Below are 18,393 nucleotides of genomic sequence, written 5' to 3'. Positions count from 1 at the left end.
GATTATTCTAAATTATCTTTGAGTCATGCAATCAAACACATTTGTGGAATTAAATTACTTGAATTATCTTATTTTCAGTCAATTCTACTCTCCCTTTCTGAGTTCAAAGGGGCCCTTATAATCACAAATGATTGAGACCCGAAAATGGCGTTTCTAGATAACTAGAAATCAGTAGCTCATATTGTCCTACTTCAAATGTGTGGGTGCCTAGGCAAATCCTTGACAACAAAGTAACAACTGCAAATAACAAATCTAGACCTAGTACCGGATCTGTTAAGACTTATTTGCCTTAGGCTGGGTATGCAAAAGTGGTAACTAAATTCTCAAGTTCATTACTCGCTAAATGCCTATATTACCTAAAGATCTCAAGATTACATTTACTGATAATCAAAAACAAATGCCAGAGCTTCTGTTCCGAATTCAGCCTAAAAAACGCAAAGCTTAATGTTGGTTCTCTGTTTATGTGCCTTATATCACATGAAACAGGGATCTCACCATGTGCAGAAGATGTTATAGACTCTGCAATATTACATGCTTATTTAATTTTAAAGCCAGAAGTAAACAGATACATAATTAGCACATGATGAGGCCCAAACTCTAAGAAAACTAATATCAATCAGACACATAATTAGCACGCCTAAGCAAGGTAAAGTATCAGTTGCACATAGAAACATACAAGAATTTAGCGTGCTCGCTAAATAATATGGCTAATGACAATTAGAACTTCTTGATAAATTCATGGATGAGTGCATTGACCTCCTCTGGCCATTCTTGATTGATAAAGTGGGCTGCTCCTTCTATTACAACTGCATCTTGCAAATTTGGCACCAATTTCTTGAAACCACCACTGTGAATATATTCCTTTACACCTGGGATGCTATACGTGAGGTCCAGGTCGCCCACAATGAACTTTACAGGCACTTTGATCTGCAGTCCAGTCCATGGTCCTGTGAGCTCCCAGGATCTACAAGAAGAGAAAATTGTTAATGTTTTTATTGTTTCAAGCAAATAGATTCTCTCGTAGATGCTAATCTCAATATCAAAATTGTTGCCCAGAATTTTTTTTTGGTTTTGTTCAAAAGTCAATGGAGATAAAAATTCTTACTCATATGACTTATATACTACCCATATATATTGTACATAATATACTGCTTTCAAAATTAAACAAAAAAGAAGCATGAAACATACAGTAATTCAATCCTCCAGTGAAGCCTGTCTTGTTAAATATGTTGGCATAATAGTTAATATTTTCTTCTGACAAACAACCAAGAGGGCAAGGGCTCTGGAGTTTTAAGTAGACCACAAAATCCAGTTTCTTTAGGAATGCATGGAGGACTTGGATCGTTATTTGAAAGAAGATTCTTAAATAGTAGTGCAGTATCTATGCTAGCAAAATCCTTTTCGGCCTCTCCAGGTTCCTGCAGGAGAGAATTAAATAACTTCATGTAAGAATCAAGATGAGTTACATATAGAGAAGATTGAAAAAATAAAAAAATAAAGATCTGAGAATCATGGCAATGACTCATGATTAGTATACTTTTAATAGAATTTAAAGACAAACAAATAAAGATAATTACAAGGGAAAATACACAATTCAATTCTAATTCTGAGATAAATTACAGAGTGTCCAAATACTTTAATCCCTTAGAGAATGTCAAAATGATGAATTTATTAAACAATTAATCAAAAAGCCAAAAAAGAAAAAGAAAATTTCAATTAACCAATATTCTCAAACATTATATTAATTTTCTAGTGTGATGATTAAGATTAAATCGATATTAAACCATTCTTTTAAGAGAGTTTTGACAATTTTTATTAAGCACAGTAGATATTAAAGAAAGTCAAGACTTTTAGAACCACAAAAGTGTATTTTATACACAATTTAAAAATCTGGTACGATCAAAGAACCAATAAAGGAAGTGGTTATCGATTTTATAGTTCGAACAGTGTTGAACTGATGTCATATATAATTTAATTAATAATTTTTAAATTATAAAAATATAATGTGTTGTCAATTACTTGTGTATATTTAACTTTGATAATGTTAATAGTTTTTTTTTTATTTTTTTTATTTTTTATTTTTATAATTTTATTAATGTTAATACAATTTTTAGCACAACTTATAATTTAAATATTAAAAGTAATTGTAAGGACTCAATTTGTAACGATCCCAAATTTGTTTTGAGTTCGAACGTTAAATGCCCAAACAATAAATTTGTAGAGAGTGGGCTAAAAGACTGGGCCTTGGTGAACGGACAGCCGTTAGTCATGGTGTTTAAGATGATCGCACAGAGGTGAACTGTGCTTACCCAAGAAGACTTTCTCCTCAGCACGGCCTGGGTGGCTCTAGTTCTTAGCCCTCGTGCCCCCTTTTTTGGACTGCTTCCTCTTCCTTTTATACTAGCTTTTCCCCTTTCTCGAATGTCCACGTGTAGGTTCAGTTTTATAGGGCTGATACTTGTCCCATCAATCCATACCCAAAGTGGTTGGGGGTGGTTGTAAAAGCCGAAAAGCATGGCTCTGTCTAGCGCTGAGTACTTAATTGCAGTAAGGGCAGCATTTCCTTGGCTCTTTTGTCGTCACACTGTTCAGGAGTCCTTTCCCCATTAATGCTACCAGGACGTTTGTTGGCGCATTCAATGCGGATGTGACAGCTTTTCCTTGAACTACTCTTACACTATACCCCCGTGCGTGTCTTACTGTACTCGCCCTTTCTTCTGGGAACGCTTTGGGATGCTGAGGACAGGATCGTCCTTGACTATATTTCTAGGCCATTTGGACTTTTGTTGCATGTTCTCGGCAATGTCTTTCCTCGACGCGGGCCTTGGGCCCTAATGTAAAGTGGGCCGGGATCACAAATTCTCTGGCCCCACAATAGGCTCTTAAAATCCTGCTGTCTGGCTCCTTGGATGGAGAGGAGGGTTTTGGTGACGTTGGGCCTATGTCATGGCTTGCCAAGTCTTGCCTTTCATCAATGTCGGAGCCTCTTCGTTTGCCTAGGACACACTCCTAGTTGTGAGACATTCTTTTAGTTTACCCACGCCGCGTTTCTGCCGTTTCGGTACACGAGGTGCGCCTTTAATAAGGTCTCTTTACGAGGTGACGCAAATCCAACGGTTGAAGACTGCTTTGGAAATTGGGCGGGACTCATCTCGTTTGTAGTTTTTCTTGGAGATTTCTACAGATTAAATGCTGCCAGGCTTGCCCCCCATATAAGAAGCACGGTGGGAGGTCATTTCCTTTATTTGCAGACCCTTTAAGTTTTTCAAATCTCTAACCCTCCAGTTGTGCCCAAAGTCCCCATTACCAGTGTGACTGAGCCTTAGGGAGTGACATGGTCAAGGCCAGGATGAGGGTGAAGGGACCACACCCTCTTCAGAAGCCTTGGGTATCTTCGAGACTCAAGATGGCCCGGTCAGGGCAAGGGAGACAAAGACTCAAGACATTTCTTCCCCTTAATAAGGCAAGAAAGGAGCCTCTTCTTCCTTCAACCAAAATCCGAAGCAGGCGAAGGTTGCATCAGATTTTTGGTGTGACAGCACTGAGATTTCCCATCGCCGGTACCATCCGCTCTCACTCGATTGCTGCTAATACGATGCTTTCTCGATTGCTATTAGAGCTGGTATGGGGATTTGGCATCCCCGCTTCTTCCTCTCTTCCATCATTGGTGCCAGCTGAGTGCCTCCGCTTCTTCTTCTCTTCCATCATCTCTTCCATCACTGGTGCCACCCAGATTTGCTCAGTCGCTGCTAGAGCAAAATTGAAGGATCTATCATTCCCGTGTATCTCATTTTTTTTTTTGTTTGTTTGTTTCTGTAGTTAGCTTCTGGTATAGGCTTGTCTAAGCCTCCTTCTTTGCCTAATAAAAGATGATTTTATCCCATTTTGCGTGCTCTTTCTTTTCTGCAATAATTATTTTGTGAATGGATGTGCTAGTGTCCTTTTCTTTTGAACAGTACTTAGGGCCGATGCCCTTATTAGCAAAGAGTTATCACTTTGAACTTCTCAAAACTGACGGGCACAACAATGCCGACTTAAAATAGGTTAACCATATGAGACTAACCGGGATAACAGCTGAATGTTCTGTATTGCATATGGGGTGATCACCCGAGGATGTATAACCTAAAACGAACTGTCCGAGGGGGTCACCGGGCACTAGGGTGCTTCGCCACGTTTCAGATGATATTCATAGCCTTAACTTGTTTTGGGCATCTGGTTCGAGGACCGAGGCACGACTGGGTTGGGTCTAAACACTTGGTTGTGTTAGTTTCCTTAGAGCTAGGGGTCTGAGGACCGCGCGGGATTTCCATTCTGTCTAGGACTTAAACCTTTCTTGATGTAGTTAGTTTCCCGTAGGTTTGAGTTCGAGAACCATGCAAGACCTTGGTTCTGTCTAACATTTATACTTTCTAGTGACTAGTTTCCCCATAGGTTTGAGTTCGAGGACCATGCAAGACCTTGGTTTTGCCTAGCACTTATATTTTTGAAGTAGCTGGTTTCCCCATAGGTTTGAGTCCGAGGACCATGCAAGACCTTGGTTCTGTCCAACATTTTCTTTTTGAAGTAGTTGGTTTCCCCATAGGTTTGGGTCCGAGGACCATGCAAGACCTTGGTTATGTCCAACACTTATATTTTCTAGTGACTAGTTTCCCCATAGGTTTGAGTCTGAGGACTATGCAAGACTTTGGTTCTGTTTAGCACTTATGGGAATTCAGTGAATCGGGCTACTGGGCCCGCGAGGATTAGCCCCTTGGCAAATGTGTGGGGCCTAGACTTGATGTTAGAAGCCCCTAGGATTGCTCGTGCCATTGGTACTTCGAAGTGTAGCCCTGAGTGGGAGCTAGGTTAGGGCAACAACCGCGCGCTGCTGGGAATGATGGAGAGGCTTTCGCATAGCTTGCACCGCTGCCAAAATTATTTCTTTCGAGGGACCCCTATCAACAGGGGCTTGATCCTACCATGACTAACCGTCGTTTGCGCCAACGCACAAGCCTTTCCCACAAACGGTGTCAATTGTAAGGACTCAATTTGTAACGATCCCAAATTCGTAGTGGGTTCGAACGTTAAAGGCCCAAACAATAAATTTGTAGAGAGTGGGCTAAAAGACTAGGCCTTGGTGAACGGACAGCTGTTAGTCATGGTGTTTAAGATGATCGCACAGAGATGAACTGTGCTTACCCAAGAGGACTTTCTCCTCGGCACAGCCTGGGTGGCTCTGGTTCTTGGCCCTCGTGCCCCCTTTTTTTTGACTGCTTCCTCTTTCTTTTATACTAGCTTTTCCACTCTCTCGAACATCCACGTGTAGGTTCAGTTTTATAGGGCTGATACTTGTCCCATCAGCCCATACCCAAAGTGGTTGGGGGTGGTTGTAAAAACCGAAAAACATGGCTCTGTCTGGCACTGAGTACTTAATTGCAGTAAGGGCAGCCTTTCCCTGGCTCTTTTGTTGCCACACTGTTTAGGGGTCCTTTCCCCATCCACTCTTACACTCCTCAGCTATATTTCTAGGTCATTTGGACTTTCGTTGCATGTCCTCGACATCGTCTCTCCTCGGCGCGGGCCTTGGGCCCTAATGTAAAGTGGGCCGGGATCACAAATTTTTTGGCCCCACAATAGTTTATTGTGGGTACTTAAGGCATGCTTAGGCATGCTTGCAATGTTCTAGGCATGCAAGCAACGTCCTCGGCATGCTTAGCAACGTTTTCGACATGCTTGGCAACATCCTTGGCCGACCTCGGCATGCTTTGCAACATCCTAGGCGTCCCACATCGAAGAGAAATCCCCCCACTTTCTACCTTATAAGCTTTGAAGCGAAGGAGTAGTGTACCACTACTTCTTTAAAGAAGTAGTGGTACACTACTCCTTCGCTTCAAAGCTTATAAGGTAGAAAGTTGGGGGATTTCTCTTCGATGTGGGATGCCTAGGATGTTGCAAAGCATGCCGAGGACGTTGCAAAGCATGCCGAGGACGGCCGAGAACGTTGCTTGCATGCCTAGGACGTTGCAAGCATGCCTAAGCATGCCTTAGGTACCCATAGTAATATACTATGTATGTTTACAAATATTGTTAAAACTCTAAAGATGCATCACACATACTAGACTCTCTAAGTTCTACCAAGAAAAGGAAAAGAAAAAAAAAGAAAAAAAAGAAAAAAAAAAAGACCCACCCCACTTTATAGTCAAAGTTCCATGATGTTGATATTTTTGTGAGATAAAAAATGCAAGTAGATTAATATGCTGTCAGCATGGATGGTTGGAATGTGGTTTATTAGAGATTAGAAAATGGAACCAGCAATCTTTGTTTTGGTTTATATAATTTATAGTGGCTGTTGGAGTTGTATCGACTTTATTTAGTGATTACTTCAGTTCATTTTTTTTTTTGAAACTGCTATGTGATTTATGCTGTTGATTGTTGAAACTTTTGCACTAGTCTATGGGTTATAATAAGAAAAGATTTAGAAGATTCTAATTCTCAGCTATTAAGAAATGGCTCGTTTCTTGATGTTTCGTTTGAAGCAGTTAAAGCCCTTGATGCCTTCAACGCAAAGTTTTTTGTGGTTGGTTTATTGTAAAGTTGCCTAGGGGATGTCGTCCATGGGGCACAAGCAATGTACAATGTGACCATTTAAAACTAAACAAGTAAAAAGAACAGTGAGCTATATAAAAAAATGTCCAGATTAGCAAGGGCATTATTGTAATTTTCTATTTGAACACCTTATATGCACCCTGGTGCTTCTCTAGCAGAAATGCTGCTCATCGGTGATAACCTCTGTCATTCACAGTAAGCTACCTTAAAAGAAACCATTATCCCAACTAATTTATGTTGTAGTTCTAGAAATGTTTGCAGCATTTCTTATTTATTCATGTGTGTATCGCTTGTCCTTGGAGATTCCCATGCTGCCTATGTCCAGATTCCTTCAATATTGGTAAGTTCCAAAGGGAGTTTTGTATCTTCACATTTCTGATTTTCGGGGATGTCTGCAAGTTCTGCAGATTCCTTGTTGAAGAACTAAAAAGCACAAGCACTCCAAACCCCTGTCCTGTCTGTGTTTGACATCCTACATGCGTGTCCTTAGTGTGTTGGGAGGAAAAATATTTTTATTTTTAGTTATTTTGAAAATTTTCCTTTGGACTTAGTTATGTTTTAAAGATTTTGTTAGTTATTTCTTTTGAAAACTTAAAATAAACCTAAATATATATATATATATATATATTAATTATTTAATTGATTTTCGTTTCCCCACCACCGTGTGGTGTCCTAATTTTTTAAGTTTTTGTGTCGTTGTGTCTCGTATCTATGCATCTTAGCTGAATAATCTACCTTTCACTTGTTTCACATGTAATTTCTGTAGGTCCTCCTTAAATTTTGTTGTCCATTTGTAGTTCTAGGTTTGATGTCAAATGTTTACGGTGTTTAATAACTTATTTTAAAGGGTTTGTTTGGATTGAACTTATTGTTGTTGAAACTGAAAACTGAAAATTGAAAACTGAAAACACTGTAGCAAAATAATTTTTAAACGTATAAATAGTACCGTGGGACCTATTTTTAATATTTTTTAATACGTAAATAGTGTATACACAGTACGTAAACAGTATATATACTGTTCATAACAGTAAAATTTGTCTCCCAAAGTCAACAAATGCGGGCCCAAAAAAAAAAAAAAAAAGAAGAAGGAGAAAACGCGCTTTGAGAAAACGCGGACGTGAGACGCAGAGCCCAAACGCCCTCTTTGTATTGGGTTGTTTGAGAAAGGGAACTTTTGAGGAAGTTTTGGACAGAAGCATGAAAGATGGAATTTTCCATAGAATACAATTTCTTGTTCTTCTATATAATATGACAGCTGGATGGTCCCATTTGGTTTTGGTTTCTAGAATCTGTGTCGGGGCTGTATAGATCTCAATTGACTCATTTGCCCCAGCATAGGATTGCTGGGAAAGTTTAATAATGTTAAAACTTTAAAGCTGAATTGAAACGATATCTTATTGTATGAAATGGGGCTGCACGGGGATCTCTTTTTTGTTGACAATTCTAAACATCTCTGATCTGCAGTTGAAGGCTGAAAAATATTTGGAGTATGCTTCTATTTTTGTGCTTGTTGTATGGTTTGGCTAGTTTAAGCTGAAAGAAAAAGGATCGTCAGAGGACATGATGGGTCTGTAAAAAATTTGTGAACTTGTCGTTTTGGATAAAAAGCTGGGTGGGTTCTACTGGAAGCTCATAGAACTTAATTAGTCTAATCTTAAACAAATATAAATATATAATGGATATGCTTATTTATGGCTTACATTTACTGATTTCATCCTTTTCAAATCAAGGCTTTTTTACTTTTTACATTTCCTTTTTGGTTATGTGAGAGTAATGGTTTGGAAAATGATCAATGTAATATGATGCAGGTTCTCCTTAGAGGTCATAAGAAGCGTGAAGCTGTGAAGCACTTTGGTCCTGCTCCTGGTGTGCCACACGGCCACACAAAACCCTATGTACGTGCTAAAGGAAGGAAATTTGAGAGGGCTAGAGGAAAAAGGAACAGCAAGGGCTTCAGACTTTGAGTGGCTAAACGCATGCGTAAACACAATTTTACTTACCAAATCTGTTCGAATGGTGTTGCAATTGTGGTTACCTTTTTGTCTTTTTCATCCTCTCTATGGATCAGTTATCTCTAGAGTTTTCTTTTGCCTTTCCCTTTTTTCATATGGATGTCTTTTCTTTTTAGAATTAAAATCGTTTGGATTTGAAATTTTTATTGGGTACTTTTTAAGTATAGTGGTTCTAAAACATGATTCTTGAATAGTTTTAAGGTTTATTTGGATATTGCTTATTTGCTAAAAACTGAAAACTTATTACTCAAAACACTAGCAAAATATTTTTTAAAAGGTAAAACACTGTTCACCACGTGATTTTGTGCTTTGGCTGATCCATGAACAGTGCCATGAGACTAGCCAGAAAACGCAAACACCAGTTTCAATGCAGATGCGATGCTAAACAAATGCACACTAAATATGAGATTATTCTAAATTATCTTTGAGTCATGCAATCAAACAATTTTTGGAATTAAGGGTCCATTTAGTACGTATGTTTTTAAACAATAGTTTTAAATTTTTTTGGAAATAAGTGTGATGAGAAAGTGTAGAAATAGATGAAATATTGTTTAAAAATTGAAAACATGTGTTTAAACTTATGTATTAAACGGGGTCTAAATTGCCTTAAATTATCTTAGGTGAAAATGCACTTTTGGTTTCTACATTTTGGGTCTATTCTCAATTTGGTCCCTAAATTGATTTAGCTCCTAGGTCAGTCCCTGATTTTTAAAAATCGTTTTTAAAATAGTTCTTACCGTCAACCTGGTTACGGAAGAAGCTAACATGGCAAACGGAAGTGCCAGGTGTCAAAGTCAACTAATAAAATAATAAAAAAATATTTTATTTAATATTTTTTAAATGGCAGGTCAGCATTTTTTAAATTAAAAAAAGCAACGTCAGTTTAATTAAAAAAAAAAATTGGTTAAAAAAATTTATATTTTTCATTTCAATTTAATTCAAACTAAATTAAAAAAAAAAACAAACTTTTAAATTTGATTTTTTATTATTATTATTATTATTATTATTATTATTATTATTATTGCTTTAATTATTTTTTAACTAAGAACACAAGAATGTTCTTCCCGAATCCAAGAACAATTAAACCCAAAGCAAGTGCATAATCAAACCCAGAACAATGCAAAATTTCATACAAAATCCCTATCCTCCACCGAAACCTCCAAAACATGAAAAATTCATCAAACCCAAACCAACATGAGAAAACCAATCCAGAAAAATCGTCAAACCTCCAACCCAGAAACCTCCAACCCAGAACTTTATCAAACAACACCCCGATCCAAAAAACAACAAATAATCCGCCCTCAACAACACCAAATCCGCCGTTAACGAACCCAAATCCACCATCAACTCGCCATCAACAGAACTGAATCCACCTGGTTGAAGCCCAATTCGAGTCATGGTCAACTAAACAGTACAAAAACGACCACCGATCTCCACCCCGATCAAACCCAGAAAAACCCAGCCTTCTCCAACAAAACGACCATCCCAACCACCGATCTCCACCCACCTCGACCAAACCCAGAAAAACCCAGCCCTCTCCAGCAAAAACAACCACCCCGACGACCGATCTCCACCCCGACCAAACCCAGAAAAACCCAGCCCTCTTCAACCAAACCCAGCCATCTCCATCTCCATCTCCATCTCCATCTCCATCTCCAACCAAACCCATAATCCAAGACCCATTGATTACTGATCTCCACCCCGACCACCCTAACCACATTGATCTCCACCCCGATCACCGATCTCCACCTCCATTACCAACTACTCCATGGAAAACTAGAAAAATCCAAAGATTAGAGAGTCAGGTTTAGAGAGAGTGAGTGATTGAAAGCTTGAACAAAGAAAGATACAAACACATATACGCACCAAGAGACAGAGAGAGAGGATCTGAAAAATAAGGAAAAAGGAAAAAGGATTTGAACAAAAAAAGATACAAACACATATTTATTAAGTTATTTTTATTTTGAATTTTCTTTTTTTGGTTTATCTTAAAACGAAAGAAGAAAATGAAATAGATACAAACACAAACACAGACACGCCAACCTAGAATGAGAAGGGTGTTAACTTAATGTTTGTTTCTTAAGAAAGTTCAAGAAAAATTGAAACTATAAATTGTTACTTAAAATTGAAAAAAGGTTTTTTTTTTTTTGTTTTGTTTTTTATTTTGAATTTTTTTAGTTTAATTTTTTTAATTATTTTATTAATTAAAATGCTGACTTGTCATTTTTAAAAGCAAAATAAAATTTATTAATATTATTTTATTTGCTACGTCAGTAATTAACATGTCACGTATGCAATCCGTTTGCCACATCAGCTTCTTCCGTAACCAGATTGACAGTAGGGATGATTTTAAAAACAATTTTTAAAAATCAAGGACTGACCTAGGAGCTAAATAAATTTAGGGACCAAATTGAGAATAGGCCCAAAATGTAGGGATCAAAAGTGCATTTTCGCCATTATCTTATTTTCAATTAACTTTACTCTCTATTTCTTTTTCTTTTTCTTTTTCTCAATCCCAACGGGCCCTTACAATCACAAATGATTGAGACCTGAAAATGGCGTTTCTAGGTAACTAGAAATCAGTAGCTCATATTGTCCTACTTGAAATGTGTGGGTGCCTAAGCACATCCTTGACAACAAAGTAACAACTGCAAATAACAAATCTAGACCTAATACCGGATATGTTAAGACTTATTTGCCTTTGGCTGGGTATGCAAAAGTGGTAACTAAATTCCTAAGTTCATTACTCGCTTAAAACAGAATGTGATCATGTTATTTTAACAAGTTACATGATTCATTTAAAACTACGTATAGATACATGAGGACTGCCTATATTACTTAAAGATCTCAAGATTACATTACTGATAATCAAAAACAAATGCCAGGGTTTTTGTTCCGAATTCATCCTAAAAAACGCAAAGCTTAATGTTGGGTTTTGGGAGAAAGATATCTAATTGCATTCTTTTATTAAATCTGTTTATGTGCCTTACATCACATGAAACATGGATCTCACCATGTGCAGAAGATGTTATTGACTCTGCAATATTACATGCTTATTTAATTTTCAAGCCAGAAGTAAACAGATACATAATTAGCACATGATGAGGTCCAAACTCTAAGAAGACTAATATCAATCAGACACATAATTAGCACGCCTAAGCAAGGTAAAGTATCAGTTGCACATAGAAACATACAAGAATTTAGCGTGCTAAATAATATGGCTAATGACAATTAGAACTTCCTGATAAATTCATGGATGCGTGCATTGACCTCCTCTGGCCTTTCTTGATTGATAAAGTGGGCTGCTCCTTCAATTACAACTGCATCTTGCAAATTTGGCACCGATTTCTTGAAATCACCACTGTGAATATATTCCTTTACACCTGGGATGCTATACGTGAGGTCCAGGTCGCCCACAATGAACTTTACAGGCACTTTGATCTGAAGTCCAGTCCATGGTCCTGTGAGCTCCCAGGATCTACAAGAAGAGAAAATTGTTAATGTTTTTATTGTTTCAAGCAAATAGATTCTCTCGTAGATGCTAATCTCAATATCAAAATTGTTGCCCAGAAATTTTTTTTGGTTTTGTTCAAAAGTCAATGGAGATAAAAATTCTTACTCATATGACTTATATACTACCCATATATATTGTACATAATATACTGCTTTCAAAATCATACAAAAAAGAAGCATGAAATATACAGCTTAATAGCTCGATAATAATTCAATCCTCCAGTGAAGCCTGTCTTGTTAAATATGTTGGCATAATAGTTAATATTTTCTTCTGACAACCAAGAGGGCAAGGTCTCTGGAGTTTTAAATAGACCACTAAATCCAGTTTCTTTAGGAATGCATGGAGGACTTGGATCGTTATTTGAAAGAAGATTCTTAAATAGCTGTGCAGTATCTATGCTAGCAAAATCCTTTTCGGCCTCTCCAGGTTCCTGCAGGAGAGAATTAAATAACTTCATGTAAGAATCAAGATGAGTTACATATAGAGAAGATTGAAAAAAAAAAAAATAAAGATCTGAGAATCATGGCAATGACTCATGATTAGTATACTTTTAATAGAATTTAAAGACAAACAAATAAAGATAATTACAAGGGAAAATACACAATTCAATTCTAATTCTGGGATAAATTACAGAGTGTCCCAAAACTTTAATCCCTTAGAGAATGTCAAAATGATGAATTTATTAAACAATTAACCAAAAAGCCAAAAAAGAAAAAAAATTTCAATTAACCAATATTCTCAAACAGTATACCAATTTTCTAGTGTGATGATTAAGATTAAATCGATATTAAACCATTCTTTTAAGAGAGTTTTGACAATTTTTATTAAGCATAGTAGATATTAAAGAAAGTCAAGAGTTTTAAAACCACAAAAGTGTATTTTATACACGATTTAAAAATCTGGTACGATCAAAGAACCAGTAAAGGAAGTGGTTACTGATTTTATAGTTCAAACATGTTGAACTGATATTGTGGGCCCGAAATCTGAGGTCCCAGCCCACTTTGTATTAAAAGCCCAAAGCCCAGGCCGAGGAGCCCTACTGCTAAGAACGTGCAATGAAAGCTCCTTGAAGGTCCAAGGATGTGGCCAAAGACGACTTTACGCCCAACATCTCACAAAAAAGCCTGGAGAAAATGACAAATTCAGTACAAGAGCAGCACAAGGGAGAAGGCTGCCAACGCCTTAATGTGGAGCCCATCGCCTGACAAACCCATACTCATACCATGCTGTTCAGCTTTTCCCAACCACTCTGATGTGAGGATTGACAAGACGAGTAACCACCCCGAACAAGGAGAAACGGACACGTAGGTGAAGAATGGGAAGGAAATACTAGTATAAAAGGGAAGCTCGTTGCATTGACAAAGGGGGGGTCTTCCCAGGAACCAGAGAAAAGGGGGAGAATGAACTCATAAAAGAGAAGGACGACGAGAACGAGACGCTCCTCGGACTAATTCCGAGGAGATAGATCTTCGCACCACATCCGTGTAAGGCTTAGCCATACAGGCCAAATCCACCTTCGAATGGGCTTCCATGAAAATCCTGACTAAACCGTTGCCCAACGACCAAGGTCCAGCCTTTCCAAACCCACTCTCTACAAAATATATTGTTCAGGCCCTTTACACACGAGCCCAATGTCATCCTTGGATCGTTAAAAATTGAGTCCCTACAGATATCATATATAATTTAATTAATAATTTTTAAATTATAAAAATATAATGTGTTGCCAATTAGTTGTGTATATTTAACTTTGATAATGTTAATAGTTTTTTTATAATTTTATTAATGTTAATACAATTTTTAGCACAACTTATAATTTAAATATTAAAAGTAATATACTATGTATGTTTACAAATATTGTTAAAACTCTAAAGATGCATCACACATACTAGACTCTATAAGTTCTACCAAGAAAAAAAAGAAAAAGACCCACCCCACTTAATAGTCACCCACTATTTGACTTTTTTGACATTTACTTCTTCCACCCATTATTGTTCCATTCCCACTCCATCAGAATCCAATGATTCCAATTTGACAATTCCTCATCACCTTTCATTCGTCTCTCTCTACTTTGTCACTCTCTCTGCAAAGCCCGTTCATCTCTCTGCAACAAACAGTTCAAAGTTCAAACCAAAATACCTTCCTCCACCCTTCTCATGTTGCTTTTCTTACCTCCCCAAATTTTATTCAACCCACAAATCTCTGAAAGCTTCACCAAATCTCATTCACCACAGATCTAAGATTTCCCAAAATGAGGAAGAGAAATCCCTCAATCCCCTCGTACACTTGGACAAAGTAACTGCTGCATCAATTAGAGAGTAAAAGTGACTTACCTGAAACCTGCAAACGTAGTAATCATCACCAAACACAGCCCTAAATCCATCCACAGGATTTATAGTTGGGTTCCTAGGAAACCACACCACACTCGTGTTGACCAGTGCTTTGATTCGGTCAGGCCTGAAAAAGCAAAAATTCCAGGCTATGATAGCTCCCCAGTCATGGCCAACCAAGAAGACCTGGTCGATACCCAGATGGTCAATAAGGCCAACAAGGTCACCGACGATGTGAAACACGGTGTAGGAGGCGGCGGAGGGCGGAGCATCAGTGTCACCATATCCACGGAGGTCAGGGGCAATGCAACGGTATCCATGGGAAGAGAGGGAGAGAAGCTGGTGGCGCCATGAGTACCAAAGTTCAGGGAAGCCATGGACGAAGAGAATCACTGGACCTGTCCCTATTGACGCGACGTGCATGTTAATGCCATTTGTGGTTATGGTTGTGTGTTTTATCTTTTCCATCGATTTTCCACTCTCTAATCTCTATGTGAGGCAGATAGTGTAGGTTGGGTATTCCTTTTTTTTTTTTTTTTTTGCTTTGAGTTGGTGCCTCACTAGAAAAAGAGAAGGTGGTTTTTTTGGAGGCTTCAGTTCAGCCTATTTATCTAACTGATCTGGTTCCGGTTTGACTTTTTAAAAAGATTATAAGACAATAAAATAATGCGGATGCACTATGAACCTGCATAAGTTGATTTAGGGTTTGTTTGGATTGAATTTATTGTTGCTGAAATTGAAAACTGAAAATATTGTAACAAAATAATTTTTAAATGTGTAAATAGTACCGTGGGACCTATTTTTAATATTTTTTAATGAATAAAGTGGCTGTGGGTCCCATAAACAGTACTGTTACAGTACCGCTAGAGTGTTGTTTGTCCCCCTTTTCTGCAAAACGTGTGAAATGTAAAAAAAAAAAAAAAAAAAAGTGAAAACGCAGACGCAGCAAAGTTAAGTGCTATCCAAACGAGCACTTAGGGTGAGTTTGGTTCAGCTTTTTGTAAAAGTGCATAATGAAAAAATGGAGTTTTGTTAAAAGTGCATAATGAAAAAGTGGAGTTTCAAAAAATTGAGTGTTTGGTAAAAACTGTTAAAAAGTACATAATGAAAAAGCTGAGTGTTTGGCTAGCACTTATAAAAGTGGTAATTTGAGGGATAAATTACCAAAAAGGACAATGTATATATAAGGGAATTTATTTCATACTTTTTTTTTTTTTTTTTTGTTTGGATGTGAGTTTATTTCATACTTATTAAATCATCTATTTCATATACTTACTAAATAATAATAATAATAATAATAATATATTATTGGTATTATTTTAATAATGTTTGGGCAATTTTTCTTTTTTAATGTCATAATTATTTGTTATTACTATTAATGACTTCTTATTAATATTAATTAAATCTAAATAATTTCCATCATCATGAAGCACAAAATAAAAATGTAAAAAGATGGTAAAACATACACAAATAATCTAAGTTTAAATTGTACTACATAAAAATGTAAAAACATATAAAATACATATCAATAAGCCAAGTTTAAATTGTACATCACAAAAATGTAAAAAATATGATAAAATACATACCAATAACCCAAGTTTAAATTGTACTACATAATATTATATATAAAAAAAAAAAGACAACTACTAATTATTATCCCCCCAAATGGAATTAGCAATGGAATCATGAAGAACCACCATCACAGGGTCTGTTAAAGATTCTGAGTTCTGCTCATAACTGCTATTTGCTTCACTATTATGTTCTCTTCTAGAAATTAAATCTCGATTGGCGTTTATGAAGCCCCTATCATCCCTATCATTTAGTCTAATAAAATTATGAAGAGTCATAGTAGCAAATACAATAAGTATTTGGATATGGAATGGAAAAGATGGCATGTTTCTGATAATTCTTCATTTATTCTTCCACACACCAAAAGTGCGCTCAATCATACATCGAAAAGATGAGTGAGCATGATTAAAATTTTCATGTCTAGTTCTAGGGCTTCCACCTCTCTTTCGAAAGTCTTGAAGATGGTATGATATCCCCTTGTATGGTGCCAAATAGCCTTTCATCATTGGGTATCTAGAATCAACTACATAATATTTCCCTAGAAAAAAAAATTCAATTGTATTAACACACTCATACAATATGTCATTATAATGAACAATTAATTAACCAATTACAAAGTTGGTGGTGGGTGCGGAAAGCTGTTACTCTGTTTACGAATAGTATCAAGAAAAATGTGAGTGTCTTGTGCTGCACCTTCCCATCCAGACAAAACAAATGTGAATAACATATCAAAGTCACATGCAGCCATCACATTTTGGGTTGGATATCCCTTTCTTCCAAAGTTTGGAATGGACTTCTCAGTAGGTACAACCGCTGTCATATGTGTGCTATCAATCGCACCAATGCAATCCTAATAAAAACATTAATAGTTTTCAGTTCCACATGCATTGTATTATCTTATAGACAATAACACTTATTCAAATATACAATAGTACACATACTTTGAAATGTGGCCAATAAATTGGATGGTCTTGTATTTTGGTTGGAACTTCACTAAAAGTTGGATCCGAAGGCTTTACATATGTAGCTGCAAAGCGAGCACCCAACAGAGTGATCATCTTCTCAAAATGTCTACTTATGGTTTCACCCGAATGCTGAAATATTTCTTGAACCATTCGGTTACATGTTCCATGACCAAGTATCAGTAAACAGATTGCCACTGACTCTTCTAACCTTATATTCCTTGAATGTTGAAGTTTAAAGTCACGTTGTAAAACTTGACACAAATTAAGAAACACCTCCTTTTTCATTCTAAACATGTTGTAACACAATTTCTCATTAGCTTCCATACAACGTCTCACCCAAGCCCACCCTGTTTGTTTAGAATCATAACAAGGAGTCTTATTAATGTACTTATTGAAATATGTCACAACTACTTCACAGGTAACTGCCACAAGCTGGTAAAACTCCTTATCAGAATCGTCATTACTATCATCATCATTAGAATCACTGTCACTGTCATCATCACTGTCACTACTCTCACCACCACCACCATCATCATCATCATCATTGTTATCACCATCATCATCATCATTGTTATCACTATCATTATTATTGTCAGCATTATTATAATCACCACTATCATGATAATCACAATAATTTCTATAATCCCCATCCATTAATAGTTCCATAAAATTGCCACTCTCATGAGTACCATTATAATCATCCATATTGGTTTAGGCTACACAACAAAGTAACAAATAATCAACCATTGCTAATACTTAATATAAATCAACATAATAATCAACAAAGTAACAAAGGTGTAACAGTTGACTAGAAACAAGTTGCATACCAACACAATTCAGAACATCAAGTACATAACACTGTAACAGTTGCTTCAAATGTGTTTACATTACACATATATTAGTCCAAAACTAATACTAAATATTACATAACTTAGTTTAAAGTTAATACAACATAGCTAATACAACATAAAGCTAATATTAGTCGTAAGCTAATACAACATAGAGTTAATATTAGTCCTAAGCTAATACAAAGTACCACATAAGGTTGGTCACTTCTTTTGGTTCAAACAAATCATTCCTTGTAGCCACTCCAGCTGTGACTTTGGCTCTTTGAAAGTTAGGAACATCTCCATACATGACATTTTTAGTAAGATAAAGGAAGCTTGAACCACGAACTTACTATCCACTCCAGGAAGTGCTCTCACAATCGTCATGACATTATCAATTGAACTTGGTAACTCTCGAGAAGTACCTTCAGACTTATTCTGACATACAGTTATTAATTGACTAATACGATTGTCCAACATTGTAGCTCCTCCTATCTTCTTCTTCTTTTTCTTCTGTGAGGGTATTGATTCGCTAGTTCGCTTTTGTCCTAAACTACGTGATTGACTAGTATGTCCTTGTTGCAAACTATCAAT

The 18,393-nt window shown here is 36.7% G+C and overlaps 1 protein-coding gene across 1 annotated transcript; it reads right to left on the bottom strand.

The window, feature by feature from the left end:
- Positions 1-11,563: 11,563 nt before the first annotated feature.
- Positions 11,564-14,972, bottom strand: LOC115972338 (epoxide hydrolase A-like). Its single transcript, XM_031092598.1, has 3 exons — positions 14,442-14,972; positions 12,300-12,541; positions 11,564-12,075 (listed from the first exon to the last, which is right to left on the bottom strand). The coding sequence occupies exons 1-3, from the start codon at positions 14,904-14,906 to the stop codon at positions 11,829-11,831; spliced, it is 954 nt and encodes a 317-aa protein (XP_030948458.1). The 5' UTR covers positions 14,907-14,972; the 3' UTR covers positions 11,564-11,828.
- Positions 14,973-18,393: the final 3,421 nt, after the last annotated feature.

The sequence above is a fragment of the Quercus lobata genome, chromosome 12 (genome assembly GCF_001633185.2).
Source record: "Quercus lobata isolate SW786 chromosome 12, ValleyOak3.0 Primary Assembly, whole genome shotgun sequence".
Classification (NCBI taxonomy): Eukaryota; Viridiplantae; Streptophyta; class Magnoliopsida; order Fagales; family Fagaceae; genus Quercus; species Quercus lobata.
The sequence above is the reverse complement of the archived record's forward strand: the minus strand, read 5'-3'. Positions and strand labels throughout refer to the sequence as shown.

What these genes read in the sequence shown, in the direction of transcription:
- LOC115972338 (XM_031092598.1), bottom strand. Translation starts at nt 14,906, where the DNA reads ATGGAAAAGATAAAACACACAACCATAACCACAAATGGCATTAACATG. An exon ending in ACTACGTTTGCAGGTTTCAG is followed by an intron (nt 12,542 to 14,441) that starts GTAAGTCACTTT and finishes TCTCTCCTGCAG; the next exon opens with GAACCTGGAGAGGCCGAAAA. An exon ending in TATTATCGAGCTATTAAGCT is followed by an intron (nt 12,076 to 12,299) that starts GTATATTTCATG and finishes CTCTTCTTGTAG; the next exon opens with ATCCTGGGAGCTCACAGGAC.